Source organism: Periplaneta americana, chromosome 7, assembly GCF_040183065.1.
Source record: "Periplaneta americana isolate PAMFEO1 chromosome 7, P.americana_PAMFEO1_priV1, whole genome shotgun sequence".
In the NCBI taxonomy this organism is placed as follows: domain Eukaryota; kingdom Metazoa; phylum Arthropoda; class Insecta; order Blattodea; family Blattidae; genus Periplaneta; species Periplaneta americana.
The window spans coordinates 22,386,656-22,406,317 of record NC_091123.1 but is presented as its reverse complement, the minus strand read 5'-3'; the positions used below and the strand labels follow the sequence as shown (position 1 = coordinate 22,406,317).

The following is a 19,662-nucleotide window of genomic DNA, read 5'->3' as shown; positions in this document are numbered from 1 at the left end:
TTTGAGTATATAATTGTCTAGAGAATAGGTTATACACTTGGGTATGCAGTTAATTTATAACCGTGGTATAAATTAGTGCTGTCATCATACTGTTTTCAGGTAATCTTCAAGTAGTTTCTGCAGTTTTACAGGAAATAAGTATGCCTATTATAAGCAGGATTATAATACAGAGGTGTGAAAATTATTATAATAATCTTAATTTTAAAGGTTTTTTAATAGTTCCTTCACAAATATTAATTGAATTGATGAATATTGGTATATATTACTATACTGATGTAGGATATATTTACTACTAACAATGCCGGAAAGCATTGTTGTACATTGGTATTTTTCTTATTTTACAATTGTTATGGTAATTCAGAAATTATTATATTATGTTGGCGGAATTGGAAACATAAAAAATTTTATGCATAAAACAGATGTATACGTTCATTTGAACCTTCACAACAATGTAAACGCAAAGAACAATTTGTTTAAAGCATTTCTTAATTAATTTTTGATGTTTCCAATTCCGCCAACATAATATAATAATTTCTGAATTCCCATAACAATTGTAAAATAAGAAAAATACCAATGTACAAAAATGCTTTCCGGCATATCCTACATCAGTATAGTAATATTATATACCAATATTCATCAATTCAATGAATATTTGTGAAGGAACTATTAAAAAATCTTTAAAATTAAGATTATTCTAATAATTTTAACACCTCTGTATGTATCTTTCATGGTCTATCATTGGTGACATCTTCTAGTTTTCCATGTCTTCAGAATTATTTTACAACGTAATAATTATTCTTATATGAAGCTGCAAGAATGACTAACGATCGTGTAACGTGAACCGATGTTCAATTATTTCGTCTATTTGTGACTCAAAACATGGCTCTTTTTGTGACAATGCCTACTCTATTTCAACTATCCATTAATTTAATTCGATGATTGTGATTGTCAATATTCAGAGCCATCTTCAGTTATAAGCCGGAGCACGGGTAGGTTTGGCAACGCTGAGTGAAGGCGGGCGGAGGCGAAATAAAGGCATGACGTTTGACGGTTTAGTGCTTTGATTTCGTTGTCACATGTACATTTTCGACATTAACTGATACAAAACTAAGTGCATATGATCAAGATTCAGTGTAATGATGTACGTAATTTATTACGGAATCCGAAATGGTATTTTATTTGAGTTTCAGAATACCGCATAAGTACTTGCATACAGCCACTTATAACTTGAAACATTAAAAGCATACGTGTTTTTTATTGGTGGTACAAGGGAAAATAAATAAATACTTAAAGAAATGTTACTTGTACCAAAAATAAATAAAATAACATACTTTCGCAATACCCTATTCCAATCAATTAACCATTATGTGCCTAGTAAATTGACACTGTTTTGCTGCTTTATGTTGTTTCACCTCTGACGTGAAAGATCTAGGATATCATATACATTTTAATTTTATGTGATTATAATTTATAATTTTAAATAGGCCAAGGCCAAGTATAAAGATCTATGAAAAAATGAAGAAACATACCTTCAACATAATACGTAAAAAAACACATCATTATCTATTAAGTATGTGCCAATTAGCGTAAACTCATTGAACTTTAAATCCTGTAAATACGAAGTGAAAAGAAACATGTTTATAACTAATTTATTACAAAAAATAATATTAATAAACAAACCTTGAAAACCAACAAAGTGAGTATATGCATCTACAAATATAGACAGTTCTGACGTATAGCAGGCATTCCGAATCTTCAACAAAACTGCAACATTTATGGGATCACAAAACAGCTGTTTACAATGAATTTGAAAACTAACGGCGTAACTTTATTGATATAGCAGGCGAGACCCAACAATTTGGTTAGAATTCTGATACACCACAAACCACAAGTAAGACTATAAAAATGTAGTTTATACAATATTTAATATTTAGAAGAATTGACTATCATTTTGTCATTAATAATAACCGTAAAAATTGCCAAAGACTGCAGCCATATTTTCATTTATTATCTTGTTTTTAACGCCAACACGCACTTAGTTTATAATACATCAACAATTAACGTTTGGTACGACCGCGAACATAATTCCATCGACACACACTTATATTGTAACATTAATTTACATTGAAAATCGGCATTAGCGCAAACATATGTTATGGATCGTAGGCCTCCGCTTGACAGTTAATTACAGTGTTGCCGACGTATGGCTCCGGCTTGTAACTGAAGAAGACTCTGCAACATTAGAACAAGATCGTCAAATCTCGACTTACCAAAGCCAAAGTCAAAGTCTCAGAAGTATTGCCTATGAATAGGACTTTCAACGAAGTTAAACTTGCCATTAAAGTCGACTTTGGGAAGTCTTCATTCACAGTCTCTTTTATGAATACGACTCTTTAGATACCAGTTATGGATAAAGTAAATAATTAAACTATACGAGTATGATTGAAGCATTAGCGATTCCCTTTCAAAAGTCGATATATTCGTAGGCCGGCCAAATACTGGGTGTTCAGTTCAAAATGTGTCATGGCTCGCTGTATGTCGTCATGTGGCTATCCGATGAGCCTAGAGAATTCAATCTTCCTACACTTCCGCAGAGGCGTATTACCTAAATGCGAGAGAAGTTGCCTAGCAAGTACGGCGTTCATTCTGAAGATTACTTACCGATACGTACGGTAACGCCAGTAGTGGCAAGAATGTGAACTGTTTGGAAACACGTACTGAAGTGAGTTTTTTTCTTACTGTCGGGATATGGTGAGAGGATTAAGACGATTACTTACGTATTTGTTGACATTAACTTGGACGGTCAACATGGACACGGAGCATTTGATTTGTGTTGTGGAATGTTGCCGTACGCAATCGATGATAACAAATACCCTGCGTACGACTTGCCCGCGCAAAACACAGTTCGAAAGAGGTTATGGTAGCACACAGACTTTACAGACCGCCATCTGTTGCTACGACATTCAAGTTATACCGTACACGTTCTCAAGTTCAGATTGAACGCCTTGATTAATAGGCAACTTCTCTGACATAAAAGCTGAAACTCGCTTCAAATCGCTGACTCACAACAGTGACGTCATGACACACTTTGAAATGAACACCCAGTATTCATTCCTGTACCCATATCGTTTCAGTGTTACTTTACAATCCATAGTAATTTTATTTCTGTGACTAAGAAAATTGGCTTTCGTTAATACGGTCTAGGATCAGAATTATTACAAATTCTTGACGTTGAGATTTGTCCGTTGGCTTGATTTCTTGAAAAGTTTGCACACTGGGCTGCAAAAGAAATTCCGATTCGAAGTCGCTATCGATTTGAAATATTATCGTGTTTCGAGGACTTCGCTTAGGAAGCAATAGAAATAGAGATACACAGAAGGCCTTGCATGTACACTCTATTATTGCTCTGTTATCATTACATCATTCAGCTGGTTCGTGTACGTCTTCAATAAACTATATTTTTATTTATAATAAATTGATACTTGAATAATATGAAACGTAACTGGCCGTAGGCTATACTATATCGATTGTAACAATGACAGCATCCATGGATAAAATAAAGAAGGCTATGAAATACCATATACTGTAAACTGCAGTTTCACTATTAATTAATTATATTCTTACTAATGTTGTAAAAATAAAAGTGTATGAATAATTTGAAATCAATTCGTATTAGATAGTGGGGCTACTTCCGTCATTGACTTCTAGCAGAATGTGGTGCCCACACGTGGCGAGGTAACACGTTAAAGTACAAAGTATCCAACATGCCCGACTGTCAACAGACTCTAATTTACCCTATGCTATAATTTTAATAGAGCACTAGCTGTACCCGCGCGCTCCGCTGCACTTATTAGAAATAAGTATAAAGTGATTACATAATTAAAATATAACATTGGGTCCAGGGAACATTCGCCTTTGATAGAAAAATAAATCGTTTAATATGCTATTTAATTTAAATTGTATCTAAATAATTAAAATGCTATCATTTTGGTCCAGAGACACTCATTTGGTGCAAGTATAATTCGTTTAATATTTTTCTAAATTAGTCTTGAATGCATTCTTTAATAAATCACTCCATCACTCCAAATTAATAGAGTTGATTGTGTACGTAGATCATTTTTATGTTAACCTTACTGTGCATCTTTTTTTTTTTTTTTGTTAAGTTTATTTTATTCACGCCTTAACATCTGTGGGCATATCAGTAGGCCGTTTTTACTCTTGTTGAGTTCCTGTTTCTATTGTGTGTTGTAGATGGCTTGTGTTCATGTAACTGATTATAGACTTTGATTAATGTTTTTGGTATTGGTAATTGAGGCGGTGATGAATAATGGCATGTATCTTTCAAATCCGGCATTTACCTTTATGACCAAGAGAAATCATGAAAAACCTCGGTCAGATTGGTCGGCCACGGGTTTTGAACCCAGGACCCCCGAATGCGTGTCCCAAATGCTACCGCCTGAGCCAACTCGCTCGGTTGTATATAATTGTTTATGCCAATAAAAAATGAGGTACCCTACATAAATATTATTTTAAGAAACACAAGAAACGAATATGGGTAAATTATGAGCGCAGGAACGCCATTTCATGAGACCTTTTAAAATAACTCAGCTCCAGTGATCTCTATGGTAAAATGGGTGTATAAAATTAGAGTATTTTATGTGGACCAAATAAAGTTGCAATAATCAAGTTATACAATATTTCGACAGAATACTGCATCAAGTTTTCTGTGCATACAGATTTCTTTTCATCTTACCTCACTCCTCATTTGTAACATTACATCCTTCTAGAGAAACTACAAATTTCAAATAGTGAAGGTTAATTAGCTTCTGAGATTACTTCATACAAACACACAAAATATTCTCTGTATATTAATATTGATAAACGTCAAGGCCGCCTTAAATAAACGGAGTCATTTGTTTTGATTTCATTGTAGCCATCGTCGTCGTTCCTGCAATAACTCCTATGTCACATATCGATTTTCAGATTTTTGCTCTACTAAATAACTTAAATAGGGATGCAGCAAATAATACAATCTACTATATATAACTTAATTATATTTCTTTCTTTCGAAAATGTAAGAATTCACGATCTCCTATGCACTACTGCCATAGAATGAATAAATTTGTTTTTCTTCCTACTAAAAAATTTAATATTTTGCACATATAAGTTACGGAACAACGACACTATAATCTGAGGCGGTGGTGGAAATGTATTGTTATTTTAAAACGCTTGTATATCCTTAAATATCAGTCCTATCAAAATTTTGCTCGGAATAAAACTTATCGAAAATCATTTTTAAAGAAACATTTGTTATGTACCATTTTTCATAAAAATCAATAATAAGCGAGATATTTCGGTTTATTTAATTCAGGTCCCCTTATAACCCCCCTTTTAAATAAAGTATTTTGAATGCTATATAGCCTAAAATCTAAGTTAAACGAACTTAATTTATATTCCAATTTTCATCGAAATTCGTTCAGTCATTAATGCGTGAAAAGGTAACAAACATCCAGACAGACAGACAGACTTAAATATCAGTCCTATCAAAATTTTGCTTGGAATTAAACTTATCGGAAATCATTTTTAAAGAAACTTTTGTTATGTAACATTTTTCACAAAAATCAATAATAAGCGATATATTTCGGTTTATTTAATTCAGGCCGCCTTATAACCCCCCTTTTAAATAAAGTATTTTGAATGTCATATAGCCTAAAATCTAAGTTACAACGAACTTAATTTATGTTTCAATTTTTATTGAAATCCGTTCAGCCATTGTCGCGTGAAAAGGTAACAAACATCCAGACAGACAGACATACAAACAAAAATTTCAAAAAAGCGATTTTCGGTTTCAGGATGATTAATTATACATGTTAACACCAATTATTTTTGGAAAAGCGAAAATTACCAGAAAAATTTCGCTTACAGATTTATTATTAGTATAGATTATAGAATAAAATTGGTAGGAGAATTAAAATTTCACAATACTATAATATTGTACAACATATAAAAATATGGACATTGCAATAGTTGTTTTCTTTACGGTCCGACAAGGTTTAATAAACTAGTGTGAGAAATGAAGCTTTGCCAAGTTAAGGAATGCCTGTATGTCGAGAAGGCGAGAGAAATCGTGTGTGTTTCTAATAAAATATTACTTTCCTTTCCCTTCAGTTTCTGACCTAAGAAAAACTACAAAGTTAAGTATGTTGATTTGTAACTTAGTGTTACCAATGAAGTCTACTGTACTTCGTTACGTAATTGGACGTACGATCGCGATATCCACGTGAGAATTTATTGGCTGCCGCACATATCGATATTCATTTGTTATTCACAAGCGTTCATATAGGCTGCTATGGCAATAACTTCAAACTTGACAAGTTTTGAACGCTGTTGTTGTCCATTCGAAAAATTTCGAACAACAACGGAATAGTCACGAAAATTCCTTGTCTCGGAAGCAAATTTGCACTGTATCAGAGTATTACAGTACAGTAGAATATGCCCCCATTTTCGGCAATGAAATTACAGCTGTGTTGTTCTCAATTTTCTATTTTTGTTCCGGTTTACAAATGGACAGTCTGAGTCTGTGATAAGAGAAGTAATTAATTAAAGGTATGCAATATATTTTCTCTTCATACGGAACGACATTCCGAAATTAGACAGCTCACAACACATGTTTCATTATGATTCACTCATATATTGTAGGCCTACATATATTTTCATTTTATGTTGCAAAACTCGAGATGACAAATCAAATGAATGCAAGCGGTCTGTAGCTGCTCTCGATGCCGAGATATTACTGAGAGAGGTCAGATGTATGTATACAGGGTGTTTCAAAAATATGGGGCATAATTTCAGGTATGTATTTCCCACATGTAGACAATCAAAATAGTTCATTACAACATGTATCCGGAAACGCTTCATTTCCGAGTTATGGCCTTCACAACATTGAAATTCACCGGAACGTTTTTCTTTCCGCAGGTCGTTGTCATTACAGAAGATGTTCAAAATGTCCACCTCCTGCTTGAATATAGACCTCACATCGATGTCTCATTGACCTGCGAACACGATCCCAAACTCCAGGAGTATTGCGTATGTCCTCAGATATGATAAGGATACAATTGATACTCTTTCAACAATCTCCAGACAGTCGTATGAAGAACATTGACTTGCAACGCTACCCTTCGTGTGCTGATAGAAGGAGTCATGTTCACAGCCTCCAGAATCTCCTCCTGTAGTCTACTTCTGGAGTTGTAGATCTTGGTCGTCCCCTTCCCAAACCAGGAGAGTTAAATTTTCCATACTCGCACAGACGGTAATGGAGACGTACAAATGTCTTCCGATCTGGACATTGTCGCTGTGGGTACCTCTCCTGGTACAAACGACGAGCCAGCGCAGCATTGCCGTCTGCCTTACCGTACATGAAGTGTATCTCTGCCAGCTCTTGATTTGAATACATGTCGCACAGTCTAACGCCTACACAACACTGAATGTGACCTTCGCCTCGGAATGAACTGTCAGAGTGCCCTCTTAATGTCTCCTTTGACGGCAACGACCTGCGGAAAGAAAAACGTTCCGGTGAATTTCAATGTTGTGAAGGCCATAACTCGGAAATAAAGCATTTCCGGACACATGTTGTAATGAACTATTTTGATTGTCTACATTTGGGAAATACATACCTGAAATTATGCCCCGTATTTTTGAAACACTCTGTATATATGTGTGTGTGTATGTGTGTGCGTATGTGCGTATGTAAGCTTGTAAACTTATGCATGTATGCTTTATGAATACATACTCGTATTATAGCCAACATGTTCATATGCTGACTTATTTAACAGAATAATTGTAAGTTGTGATCATTCCTTCTCTCTTAACTGAGAGGTTGATGACAGTTTTTCGTCGTACCCCGTTATTTGCATACAGCAGTCTTATTCCGGCAGTTAGTGTCCCTGCTTAATTCCTCTTGGCAACACGAAATTCTAAAATTAATTCTTTCCACTTCATGAAAAATCGGAAATAAGCACTAGTAAATAGATTAAGAAAACTTTTCACCACACAGTTTCCTTTCAGTAGAAGTGTTTTAAACAAGATAAGCTAATTTTATACGCTCTGCTAGTAGACTGTACTGCGTGATATATTGCATACATACTCGTATTCGTTTTATTTTCTAAGACTTACACGAAAGAAAATTATAATTAAATCAATAGGAATAGGCCTACTTTCCTTCTTCGGTGATTGTGGATTATGCAAGCACCAAGGAATTATTCATTTGTTATTATAGTTTCAGCTACTTCTTCATTTAATTTTGAGAGACACTCAGTTATATAACATAAAGGCTAGTCAATAGATACTACGATTGTGTTGTTAATTAAAAATGGGGAAATAAGAACAGCTGAGGAAAATCTATGGGATCCTGGAAAACCTACTTCATGTCCCCTTTCTCCTAAGAGATGACATATCGCTCATACGTTTGTAATTTGTTAAATAAAAAGTTGAAAGTGACGTTTAATTTCTTATCGTTATTGTTTTGTTATTTTAGATTGTCGTTTCTCTTTTAATCGAGTAATTTTTTTTCTCGCTGTTATTTATACTCGCTTTAACATCTCTGGTCATAATATCGCGAGTTAACTTTTTTTGCGTGAAATCCGAAGGCCTGTGTACTATTATTGACACTGGTTCTATTGTTGTGAATTAGATGGCGACTGTATTATGTATTACTGACTTGTTATAAATTCTTGTTAAGGCAAGGGTCCACGTGACCTGGAACTTGTAATGACATGTGTCTTTATTGACACTACCAAATAAATAAACAAAAAAAAAATATAAATATGATTTCGATGATGAATGAGGCCGATGATATTCAGGGACGTTGTGGCCCGAATTTCCTGGCATTTGCCTTAAGGTTGAGGGAAAACCTGAAAAATCTCAACCAGGAAATTCAACCCAACCGGGAATCGAATCCGAGCCCGCCGCTTAAGAGACCAGCATGCTAACCCCTACACCACAGAGGTGGTCGAGTAATTTTTTAAAGTATCGACATTACAACTATAAGTCTAAATTTAATAATTTTTATCAATTATTATGAAGTAAAATGTTTGAAGAAAGAAAAAACGATAATTGAAATAAAATTGTACGTAACGCACCACCTCTGTGGTATAGGGGTCAGCATGCTGGTCTCTTACGCAGAGGGGCGGGTTCGATTCCCGGTCGGGTTGAATTTCCTGGTTGAGGTTTTTCAGGGTTTTTCCTCAACCGTAAGGAAATTCCAGGAAATTCGGGCCACAACGTCCCTGAAAATCACCGGCCTCATTCATAACCGAAATCATATTCATAACAAATCAGTAATGTAGGGCTCTGAGTTCTGCAGTCACAACTGGCCTACGTCTATGTTCATGATACAACGGAGTGGGCTATGGAAATTCAGCTCTCCTTGGCAACGGTTTTGTTGTGAATTGTTTTGTATCTTTTCTGACGAGAAATAAAAACTGTTCTTGAGTTTCATTTACTCAGTATATTGTATTCTAGCTACAATATTGGTGACCCCGACGTGATATGAACACGCACGAAGATAGAGAGCAAAGTTCTTTACCAACTAGTAGTGGTGACAGAGTCGTTGTGTGTGCACAACGTATTGAGAAGCCTCCTCCATTCTACAAGATCTCAGAGCCCTACAGTAATACATATACAGTCGCCATCTGGTTCACAACAATAGAACCAGTCTCGGCAATAGTACACGGGCCTTCGGATTTCAACCAAAGATTAACTCGCGATATGACCAGAGATGTTAAAGCGAGTATAAATAACAGCGAGGAAAAAAAAAAACGTAATGCAATCACATTTAGGATAATTTTTCTGAATTAAATAATTTTGACCCTCTATGTTTCTGGAGTTCCAAAAAAAATGATATAAAAATTTACTGGAATTTCTGATGAACGGCAATGTACAGCATAATATTCACTCGATTGTTTATATTGATATTTATAGACAATCGATGATTTGCAGTATTGTCCTTTGTTAAATATAATATATTGAACAAAGGATAATATATTATATTACGTACATGTTTTAATTGTTTAATTTCGAATAAATTGTTTTCCATATTACAATAGGAGACCTATCGATTTAATACTGATTTTTATCTGTTATATATTACGTACGTACATATTTTAGTCGTATAATCTCCAGCAGTCCGATGTTATCGATATAAACATTTAGCGCTTACAGCATTGTCACTTCAGCGAATAGGGATTATAAAGAATGGACACTGAGCGAATTTTCCTGTGTTTTGTTTCTCTATGCGCAGCGTTTAATTCCACTTTCAAGCGCTAGAGGTTAGTGTAATCGAGCATACGCTAAGATAATAATTGAGAACAGACTTGAGACACAGGATCTAAACATCGCCCACCTTATTGCATAATCCAGTAACGCTTTGCTTCAAATAAATTCAAGTTAACAGCTTTTCCTTATTTCTCAGTGACAAACCAGTTGTAATAATAATATTTTATATTTCAGATATAATAAATTATATTATAATACATTATAAAATTAAGTATCGAATTCGTTTAATATTTGTATATAATATAATATAGGTATATGGTTTTACTTCTAGTAAGAGTTTTGTTTTTCCATTTTCAGCGCTATCAGATCATTACATATTTCAATTGTTGTTGGGGTCAACGTCTCAACTCTCATTATAAAGGAACTCTGGAGTCTAGACATTACAGTTAATGACGGATTTATTATTTTATGGATCCAATTTATTTTGAGTACATAATGTACCTAGATGTATTAATTATATGTGTTATATTTCCGCTGTGTCGACTGCTAGCTGGTATGATGTCAGCGCCAACTCTAGGGAGAAAGCAGTATCTCACGCTTTAGCTGGCTTGAAGGTCATTGAAATCAGTCCGGCTACATCAAAGGTACCGACGCGAAGTGTCCATTCTTTATAATCCCTATTCGCTGGTCACTTGTCTAGCGTATATTGCGAACTATTTGCATTTGTCCAATAGCTAGCTGTTCAATTATTTTCTATATTGGATTCATCACCATCAGTCTTGTTTCGTCCCTATGTATTGTGTGCATTTCTCATCAGTTTCATCTAGATTGAATTGCTTTCGACTTCAAAATTTATCGACTTTAATGTTGTTGTGTATCGTTTATGTATTACGTAGCTACATGGTTCAGCTGTTAACTTTGGAGTCAATTGTTTTCGAAATTTGTGGCGCTCGTCGTGGTGGTCCTGTGCTGAAACGGGTTTCGCTTGTTTATAGTCGTGGCACGGCCCAATTAACATGCCGCCCGCTCGCTCGAGTTATTGTAAACTATTACGAGCGTTCCCGACATACTGTGATACCGGTAATTGACGTCAGCTGTATCAATGCTGGAAGTACTTTTCTCTTTATTTCCTACTCTAATTTTCTTGTTTCTTTTCTTCCCTTTTACTCTCTTATTATTATTCCTCCCTTCTTATGTTAGTTCTTCTATTTGTAGTTTTTCTTGTTTTATTCCCCTCTCATTTTCACTGTCGCCTTCCACAGTCTGTTCGCTGTATTTTTAATATCTGATGTCAACAAATGGACGTCCTCCTCCTTGTTATTGGTGGAATGACTTCTGTGAACATCTCGCTAACATGACGCATTAAAATACACGGTAAAAGCTCAGTTGTACGTAACTGAAGAGGAATGATTAAATTATTATTTATTTATTTACTTACGGTCATTCATTCATTCATTCATTCATTCATTCATTCATTCATGGCCTGGTTGGCACAGTTGGTATAGCACTGGCCTTCTATGCCCGAGGTTGCGGGTTCGATCCCGGGTCAGGTCAATGGCATTTAAGTATGCTTAAATGTTTTAGGCTCATGTCAGTAGATTTACTGGATTTACTGGCATGTAAAAGAACTCATGCGGGGCAAAATTCCGACACACCGGCGACGCTGATATAACGTTGGCAGTTGCGAGCATCGTTAAATAAAACATTATTCATTCATTCATTCATCATTTATGTATTTAATTATTCATTTATTTATTTATTTAATTATTTTTATTTATTTATTTATTTATTCATTCATTATCTGAAGTCTGATTAGTGTAGCTAATATGTAGCAAGTCAGCGATGTATGCAATGGAGGGAGAAAGGAACTGGCCACCATACCCCATTATCTCCTGGCCTAGTTGCCTCGTAAGTGGTGCCTTGTTGGTATCACTTGTGAGATTCAGACCTGTCTTCACACAGTTCACTAAACAACAAGCAACAATATTCATTCATTCATTCATTTATATATTGATTTATTCATTCATTCGTTCATTCATCCATTCATTCATTTGTTCATTTATTTGATTGATTTATTTATTCTGGCGGAATTAAAGCCAATAGGCCTTCTCTTCCACATCATCAGAAATACAAATACAAGTATGACATAGACATAGAACTATAAATAAATAAATAAATAAATAAATAAATAAATAAATAAATAAATAAATAAATAAATAAATAAATAAATAAATAAATAAATAAATAAATAAATAAATAAATAAACGAACGAACGAACGAACGAACGAACAAACAAACAAACAAATGAATGAATGAATGAATGAATGAATGAATGAATGAATAAATATAATAATAATTGAATGAATGAGTGTGGTTGTTCGTTGTTTAGTCATCCGTTAAAGTCAAGTCTGAACCTCACATGTGATACCAACAAGGCAAGCACTTATGAGGCAACTAGGCCAGGAGATAATGTGGTAGGTTGGCCAGTTCCTTTCCCCCTCCATTGCATACATCGCCTATTAGCTATATATTGCACTAATCAGACTTCAGATGTATACAAACAATTTATTGTTCTTCCTCTGACACATATCGTCAAGTAAGATGTACCGCCTAATGAAAGATGTACATATCAGCCAGAACCTCAATCAGAGGATTTACTGGTAGGTGTTACTCCATAATATAGGCAGTTGCACAACACGATGTTATTCTGCTTCGATTAATGTCGAGTTGGGTAGAAACTATCTGTGACTCCTGGTAGCTACTTTTTCTTACGTAGCTGCAGCACAATGAGTTGTTTAATCTGTATTTGTGTCTAAAAAAAATCAGTTTTAATCTCACCGGGATTCGAATTCTGTTTTCCGTTCATCTAGAGGTAAGGTATAATGTTTTAAAATGCTATAGTCTAATAAATTAAAAATCGTCCTTTCTAATTGTTATAAAACAGTATTTTTAGACGAATATATTACAGATATCTATAATAAAATTATGAAAGGAAGAAAGAAACCGAAAGAAGAGAAAGACAGAAGATGCCCTGTAATTTTAAGTTCAGGTGTGGTGAGGTTTACAGTTTGGGGCACTTTCGTGGAAAATATTGCCGCATTTCTCTTCTGTTCTGCAGATAAAATGTAGACAGCATTAAAATGAGAAAGTTGGGGATGAACATTAGAATAATTCATTGATAGCAGACTTAATTTCCTTTCCTGTTGTGATGGAACACATCACATAAATATTCATACTCCGAATTGGCTTCGAACACGCGAGCATCTGCACGCAGTTGCCACTTTATCTGAGATACCGCAGCAATTTCGTGGAAAGGTAAAATTGCTCTTATCTTGGAAGAATTTTCAAGAAGGAAAATGATTCTACACAGTGAATAGATTATGTATATCATCCAATAGGGAGAACATATTATATGATATAAATCTTTCTCTTGCGTAGACTATCTGTTGTAAACTGACTCCAATAGCTGTATGCCTACGAAAGTTGAATTGATTTCTAATGATACTGTTCTGTTAACGAAATCGATATTTAAAAGTAATGTTTTCGTTAAAGAATATCAGACCTTGCTTCAGTGGTTCACTCAATCATTACAAACGGGTTTAGAGTAGGGGGTAACGTTTAGTTAGAATGATTATCCTCACAGCAGTCATGGCTGTCTTAGGACCATTCTTACAATGTCCAGTTATTTAAGAGTAAAGATAACATAGGCCTACAGTTAATTTTAAGGTCAGAGTAAAGTTGCTGTAAACATTGTTTCGTTATTATCAGTTTCTAGTTATAAAGTTTACTCTCGGTTAACATATTGATGCGAAATTTTTAGTAGTTGGTACATACGTTTGTCAGATGTATATTGTCATTTATTTTCTTTGTTTTCTGTAGCTGTTGATATAAATCCTAATAAATTAGGATCTAATGTAGCTACAACAAAAAAGGAAGGCAGAGGAATTTCTCTTTGTCGAAAGAATACATATTATTGAAAATTATTAATGATGTAAAACGGGACATTATTGAAAATAAGAAAATGGATACTGTAATGTGGGAGTAAAATAAATAATAGAAGCGTAAGATGAAGTATGCGAAAGATTTGAAGCTATAAGCTTATTGCCAAAATATTAAGCGTTTTAGTAAGAAACATATATTTCATTTTTTTTTATTTTGTGTTAAAATGATCCTTTGCTATAATTAGTAATCATTTGTACTCAAGAAATTTTTGTTGTAAATGATTTCCTATATTTTCTCATCATTTATCTTAATTGTTTTATTTCAAACTGTCACACACGTAATTGTTTTTAGTCATTGTTCATTGTGAATGGATTAGTAGGCCGATCTACGAACCCTTGTTTAGGCGGCTTTTGTTGATACAAATTTATTATTTATGTTTTTATTTTGCTCATATTTTCGACTTTTTCTAGCTATATATTAAATTATAGCCAAAATATTAAGCTTTTTTACTAAGAAACAGACATTTCCTTTTTTATCTAATTCTTTATGTTTTTATTTTGCTCCTATTTTCGACTTTTTCTAGCGATATATTAATTATTGCCAAAATATTAAGCTTTTTACTAATAAACAGACATTTCCTTTTTTTATCTAATTTTTTATGTTTTTATTTTGCTCCTACTTTGGACTTTTTCTAGCAGTATATTCAATTATTGCCAAAATATTAAACTTTTTTTTTGCTAAGAAACAGACATTTCCTTTTTTATCTAATTCTTTATGTTTTTATTTTGCTCCTACATTGGACTTTTTCTAGCAATATATTAAATTATTGCCAAAATATTAAGCTTTTTTATTAAGAAACAGACATTTCCTTTTTTATCTAATTATTTATGTTTTTATTTTGCTCCTATTTTCGACTTTTCCTAGCAATATACTAAATTATTGCCAAAATATTAAGCTTTCTTTTTTACTAAGAAACAGACATTTCCTTTTTTTATCTAATTCTTTATGTTTTTATTTTGCTCCTACATTGGACTTTTTCTAGCAATATATTAAATTATTGTCAAATTATTAAGCTCTTTTTTACTAAGAAACAGACATTTCCTTTTTTATCTAATTAGTTACGTTTTTATTTTGCTCCTATTTTGGACTTTTTCTTGCAATATATTAAATTATTGCCAAAATATTAAGCTTTTTACTAAGAAACAAACATTTCTTTTTTATATAATTATTTATGTTTTTCTTTTGCTACTATTTTAGACTTTTTCTAGCAATATAAGCTTATTAAATTATTGCCGAAATATTAAGCTTTTTACTAAGAAACAGACATTTTCTTTTTTATCTACTTATTTACGTTTTTATTTTGCTCATACTTTGGACATTTTCTAGCAGTACATTAAGTTACTGCCAAAATATCTAAAAAGTTTAGAAAAAAAACCGCTCTATACAGGCAGATAACATGCCGAAACCACTTGTCGATATTAATGGTGTGGATTTTTTTTTGCAACGACGCAATACTGTAGGCCTACTTCCTCTCATAGGCTAGGCTACTTCGTATAGTGAGAAAGTAAAAAGAAGTCACAAACATATAAGTAGGCTACTAACACTGGCAATCGATGAAGAGGAAGAAGGCGTTCGCTCACCCACCTGGACGATGCGTGTCTCGAGGGGGTGTTTGGACTTGGCAGACACGATCGGCACGGGGGGCGGCTTCAGCGTATCGTAGGTCGGCTTCTTCGTGGAAGGCGGCGGCGGCGGCTGTTGTTCAGCGACAACAAATGACGAGCTGTACCCGCATCCCATGTGCCGCTTCCCTAATGTATGCGCAGATCTCGTGAGATAAGAGGCTCAGGGCAACGTGGGGCCCACGCTTATCTGGCGCTCTGCTGGCCCCTCATCACTCCCGGTCGCCATCGGGAGGGCTCCACGACAGTCTCTGTGGGGGCACAAATCAATAAGCTTGCGAACACAGTTCAATTGTTTTTGTTGTTATTGTTTGACGGGTTGACACTAATGGACACGGTGACAATCAAACGCTCTTGAGATGTTGATAAATAGAACAGCTAATAACGTACAGGTACGTCATGGGGGTGAAGAATTGAATACTTTTAACAATATCATCAGTGGCGGCTCCTGCATAATTCGTAAGAGGAGGAAAGAAGTTAACAGCGCAAAATGACACCTTCTTGAGAGAAACAAGCTACAAATTAGCCTACATGCATACATGTAAGACCAGGTAGTGTTAGGGTTGGCCTTCCCTTTTGTATACCAATAATCTATTTTTGTAAACTGAGTTTCCTAAATTGTCCAAAATATAATATGTTTTCACTTCCATTCATTGTTGAATAATTGCACAAATTAACAATTACAAGGAAATTCACAATCTCGCAGCATTTTTCACGCATAACTACAGCATCACACATGTTGGAAGAGACTAGCTACTATAGTCCCGTCGCTCTAATTTCCGGCAGCCAATCGCATTGCAGGTCGGCTACATTTAAACGTGTGCGTCTTGTGATTCGCTGATTCATTTCTTAAGGCTCTATAAATACTTAATATAATCGCCCGCCACTTTAGCTCTTTCGTTGGCGTTCGCAGAAAGCACACGAAGACGTTATTTGCCGCTCAATTATTTGCTGAATTACAGTGCGTTTGATTTATTATCATAGGAGCTACGACATGATAATGTTTAACGGTGTGGCAAATAGATTCCTCGTATGGTAGCTCGGCAACGTAAGAACAAAAATGGCGAACAATACTACCTACCTAGACTTTATAGAGCCTTCACTTTCTAAGATGTAAGCAAAGAGGAGGAGTCACGCCGGAAATAACAGCGTCGGGACTATAACACGTAACCGGAACCGTCTTACGGAAATGGGAATGAGAAATAATCTGTTAGGAAAGCTAGAACACTGCACCCACCCACGTGGTCTGTGTTGCCATATGTATATTTTACAAGTTCAGTATCAAATGCTTTTGAAGAATATCAGTTATTGTAAAGTCATACTATCATTATTGTTCAAAGCTGCCGGTGGCCGATTAATTTTTTATGTTAAAAATAATGTAGTTTGCAGTACCTTCAATTTCAAATATAGATCTATTTGTACAAAAATGACAACTTGGCTGTTGTCCTGTCTAGTAGACAATGAATGGAAGTGAATTTCAGAGAAAAAAAAGGTCGGCAATACTAACTTAGAACTACTTCCTCTTTGTTTTATATAAATCCAACTTCAACTTTCAGATATCCTCGAAAGTTTCAAACCATGAACATAGCTTATATAAAGTGCAATGAATATATTCTGATTTATAATTTAAAAAAAGTTTATATGGTGTCTTTCATAGCTTTGCGTTAAAACTGTTTTTATTGCGTCTCCTCCTAGATGACGTGTTATAGTCTGGTTGAATGCAGTATCGTTAGATGGCAGCGGTAGCGAGCTTGCTGCACGACCAGTCGGTTTCTATTTCCCGCCCATGCGCTGATTCAGAGGAGGATTTCCTCCCTCTTCGTTCATTTACTTGCTTTAAAACTCTGCTTCTTTCTCTGGCCACAAGCGCGCTGTTGTCTATGTGTGTTACTTGCAGTGAAGGAGGAATAAATTGACTTTACTCCACACAAGCAATCTCGCATCCTTCTCACAGTTTTCTAGCAACACATGAGTGCGCGTGGTTTAAAACTCGATCAACCGAGGTTTTCTTATAGCTGTGAACTTAAAAATTATCGAATCTTCCTCGAATTTCAAGGCATATATTTCATTTGGTATTTACTTTCAAAAGAAGAAAAATGTGAGGAGGACGTTCCTCCCTCCCCTCCCCCGAGGAACAGCCACTGAATATCATCCCATCGCACCTCCTCATACTCATCCTCTTTCACAATAGCCTTGCCAAGACTCTGGAATTCGTTACCTGCTAGCATCAGAAACTGTCGCAATAAAATTGAATTCAAACGCAAACTTACTAGGCACTTGGTCAGTAATTGATTTCTTGTAATTAGTTTCCTTAATCTATCACAAAATATTTCAATATCTAGTAATTTCATCACTATACAATTTTGTTATTCTAGGTTTAATTTGTAATTCAGTAAATATAACATATTCTTTGTTTTTCTATGATAAATTATCTAGCTTTCATTAATCAGGTAATCTTTTCGTACTTTGATTTTTATTGTAATTGTAATTGTAAATTTAATACTAATTGTAATTTTATTTGTAATTATAAATTTAATACTAATTGTAATTTTATTCTTCATATTATAGTTGGAATCTCCTGGTAGAGGGGCAGAGAAGGCCTGACGGCCTTATCTCTACGAGGTTAAATAAATAAATACTACTACTAAATACTACTAATATTGTAAGTGATGGCTTGGAAGAAAAGAGATCACAGCTGGTTATGCACGTCCCAATGTTCTTTCAAATTCAATACTTTACAAGAAAACTTGTCAAAGATTGGTCAATATTAAAAAAAAAAAATTGTCAGAGACTGTTTCATATTACTAATTATTTGCCAAGATTATAAAAAAATGTTAAAGTTCATTGTAACCTATTACGCTAATCTACTAACTACAATATAAATATGTCAATCCTTTGGAAATAACTAGGCTATACAAAACATTATTAACGTATCTTGCATTATTTAACTTACGTAACCCTAAAACCAAGAATATTACGATTGCATATTGTTTTAAAACAAAATATTTACGATTATATTAGTCTTTTTTGTTGTTGTTATTATTATTATTATTATTATTTAAATTTAAATATACAGAATATAATTAAAACAATAGAAATAGAAATAAAGTAATATAATTAATATAAAAAAGAGGATACAGTAATATTAACCACATTTGAGGACCAAATGAGCAGCGCTCGTGTTCGGTCGCAGTTCAGATATATTATTAATATAAGAGGAATATAGAAAATAAAATAAAATAGAAACTAAAATTAAAATTACAGCTGCAATGAAATTATACTGTATAATATAATATTTACATAGAGAAGAATAATATCGTACGTGAATAAAGTAGAACAATTTATTAAAAAATGTATATTCTAAAATTATAGAATACAAATGTAATATATAGTACTCTTCGGTTCGATTCCACTAGATATGAGCGGCAGCAGACTTTTCGTTTCTATCCAATTCGGTTCGATTCCGCTAAGTGAGAGAGGGCCTTGGCACTTATTTTTATAGAGAATAGCATGCAGTCATTTGTCTTTTAATTTTTCACTCTATAAATCATTAAAAGACATACATTTGCTTTTTATTTTAATTATGAATACAGCTACACAGCATTTTCGTGACTCATACGCTTCAATACAAAATAAGAGGAAAACACCAACAGCACGAACTAAGAGAAACCTTAAAATACTGTATAGAGGAAAACTAGAACTGAACTGCCAACAGGGCGGACATTGAAGATAAAAAACCAGGTCACTTCTATAGACGTTGGCCACT

At 34.2% G+C, this 19,662-nt stretch overlaps 1 protein-coding gene across 1 annotated transcript in view; it reads right to left on the bottom strand.

The window, feature by feature from the left end:
• Window positions 1-19,662, bottom strand: part of LOC138702969 (calpain-A-like) — a 76,614-nt gene that overhangs the window by 40,615 nt on the left and 16,337 nt on the right. Inside the window, exon 2 of the mRNA XM_069830409.1 lies at window positions 15,859-16,147. Coding sequence (XP_069686510.1) covers window positions 15,859-16,014 — 156 coding nt within the window. The 5' untranslated portion in view covers window positions 16,015-16,147. The remainder of the gene's footprint in view (window positions 1-15,858; window positions 16,148-19,662) is intronic.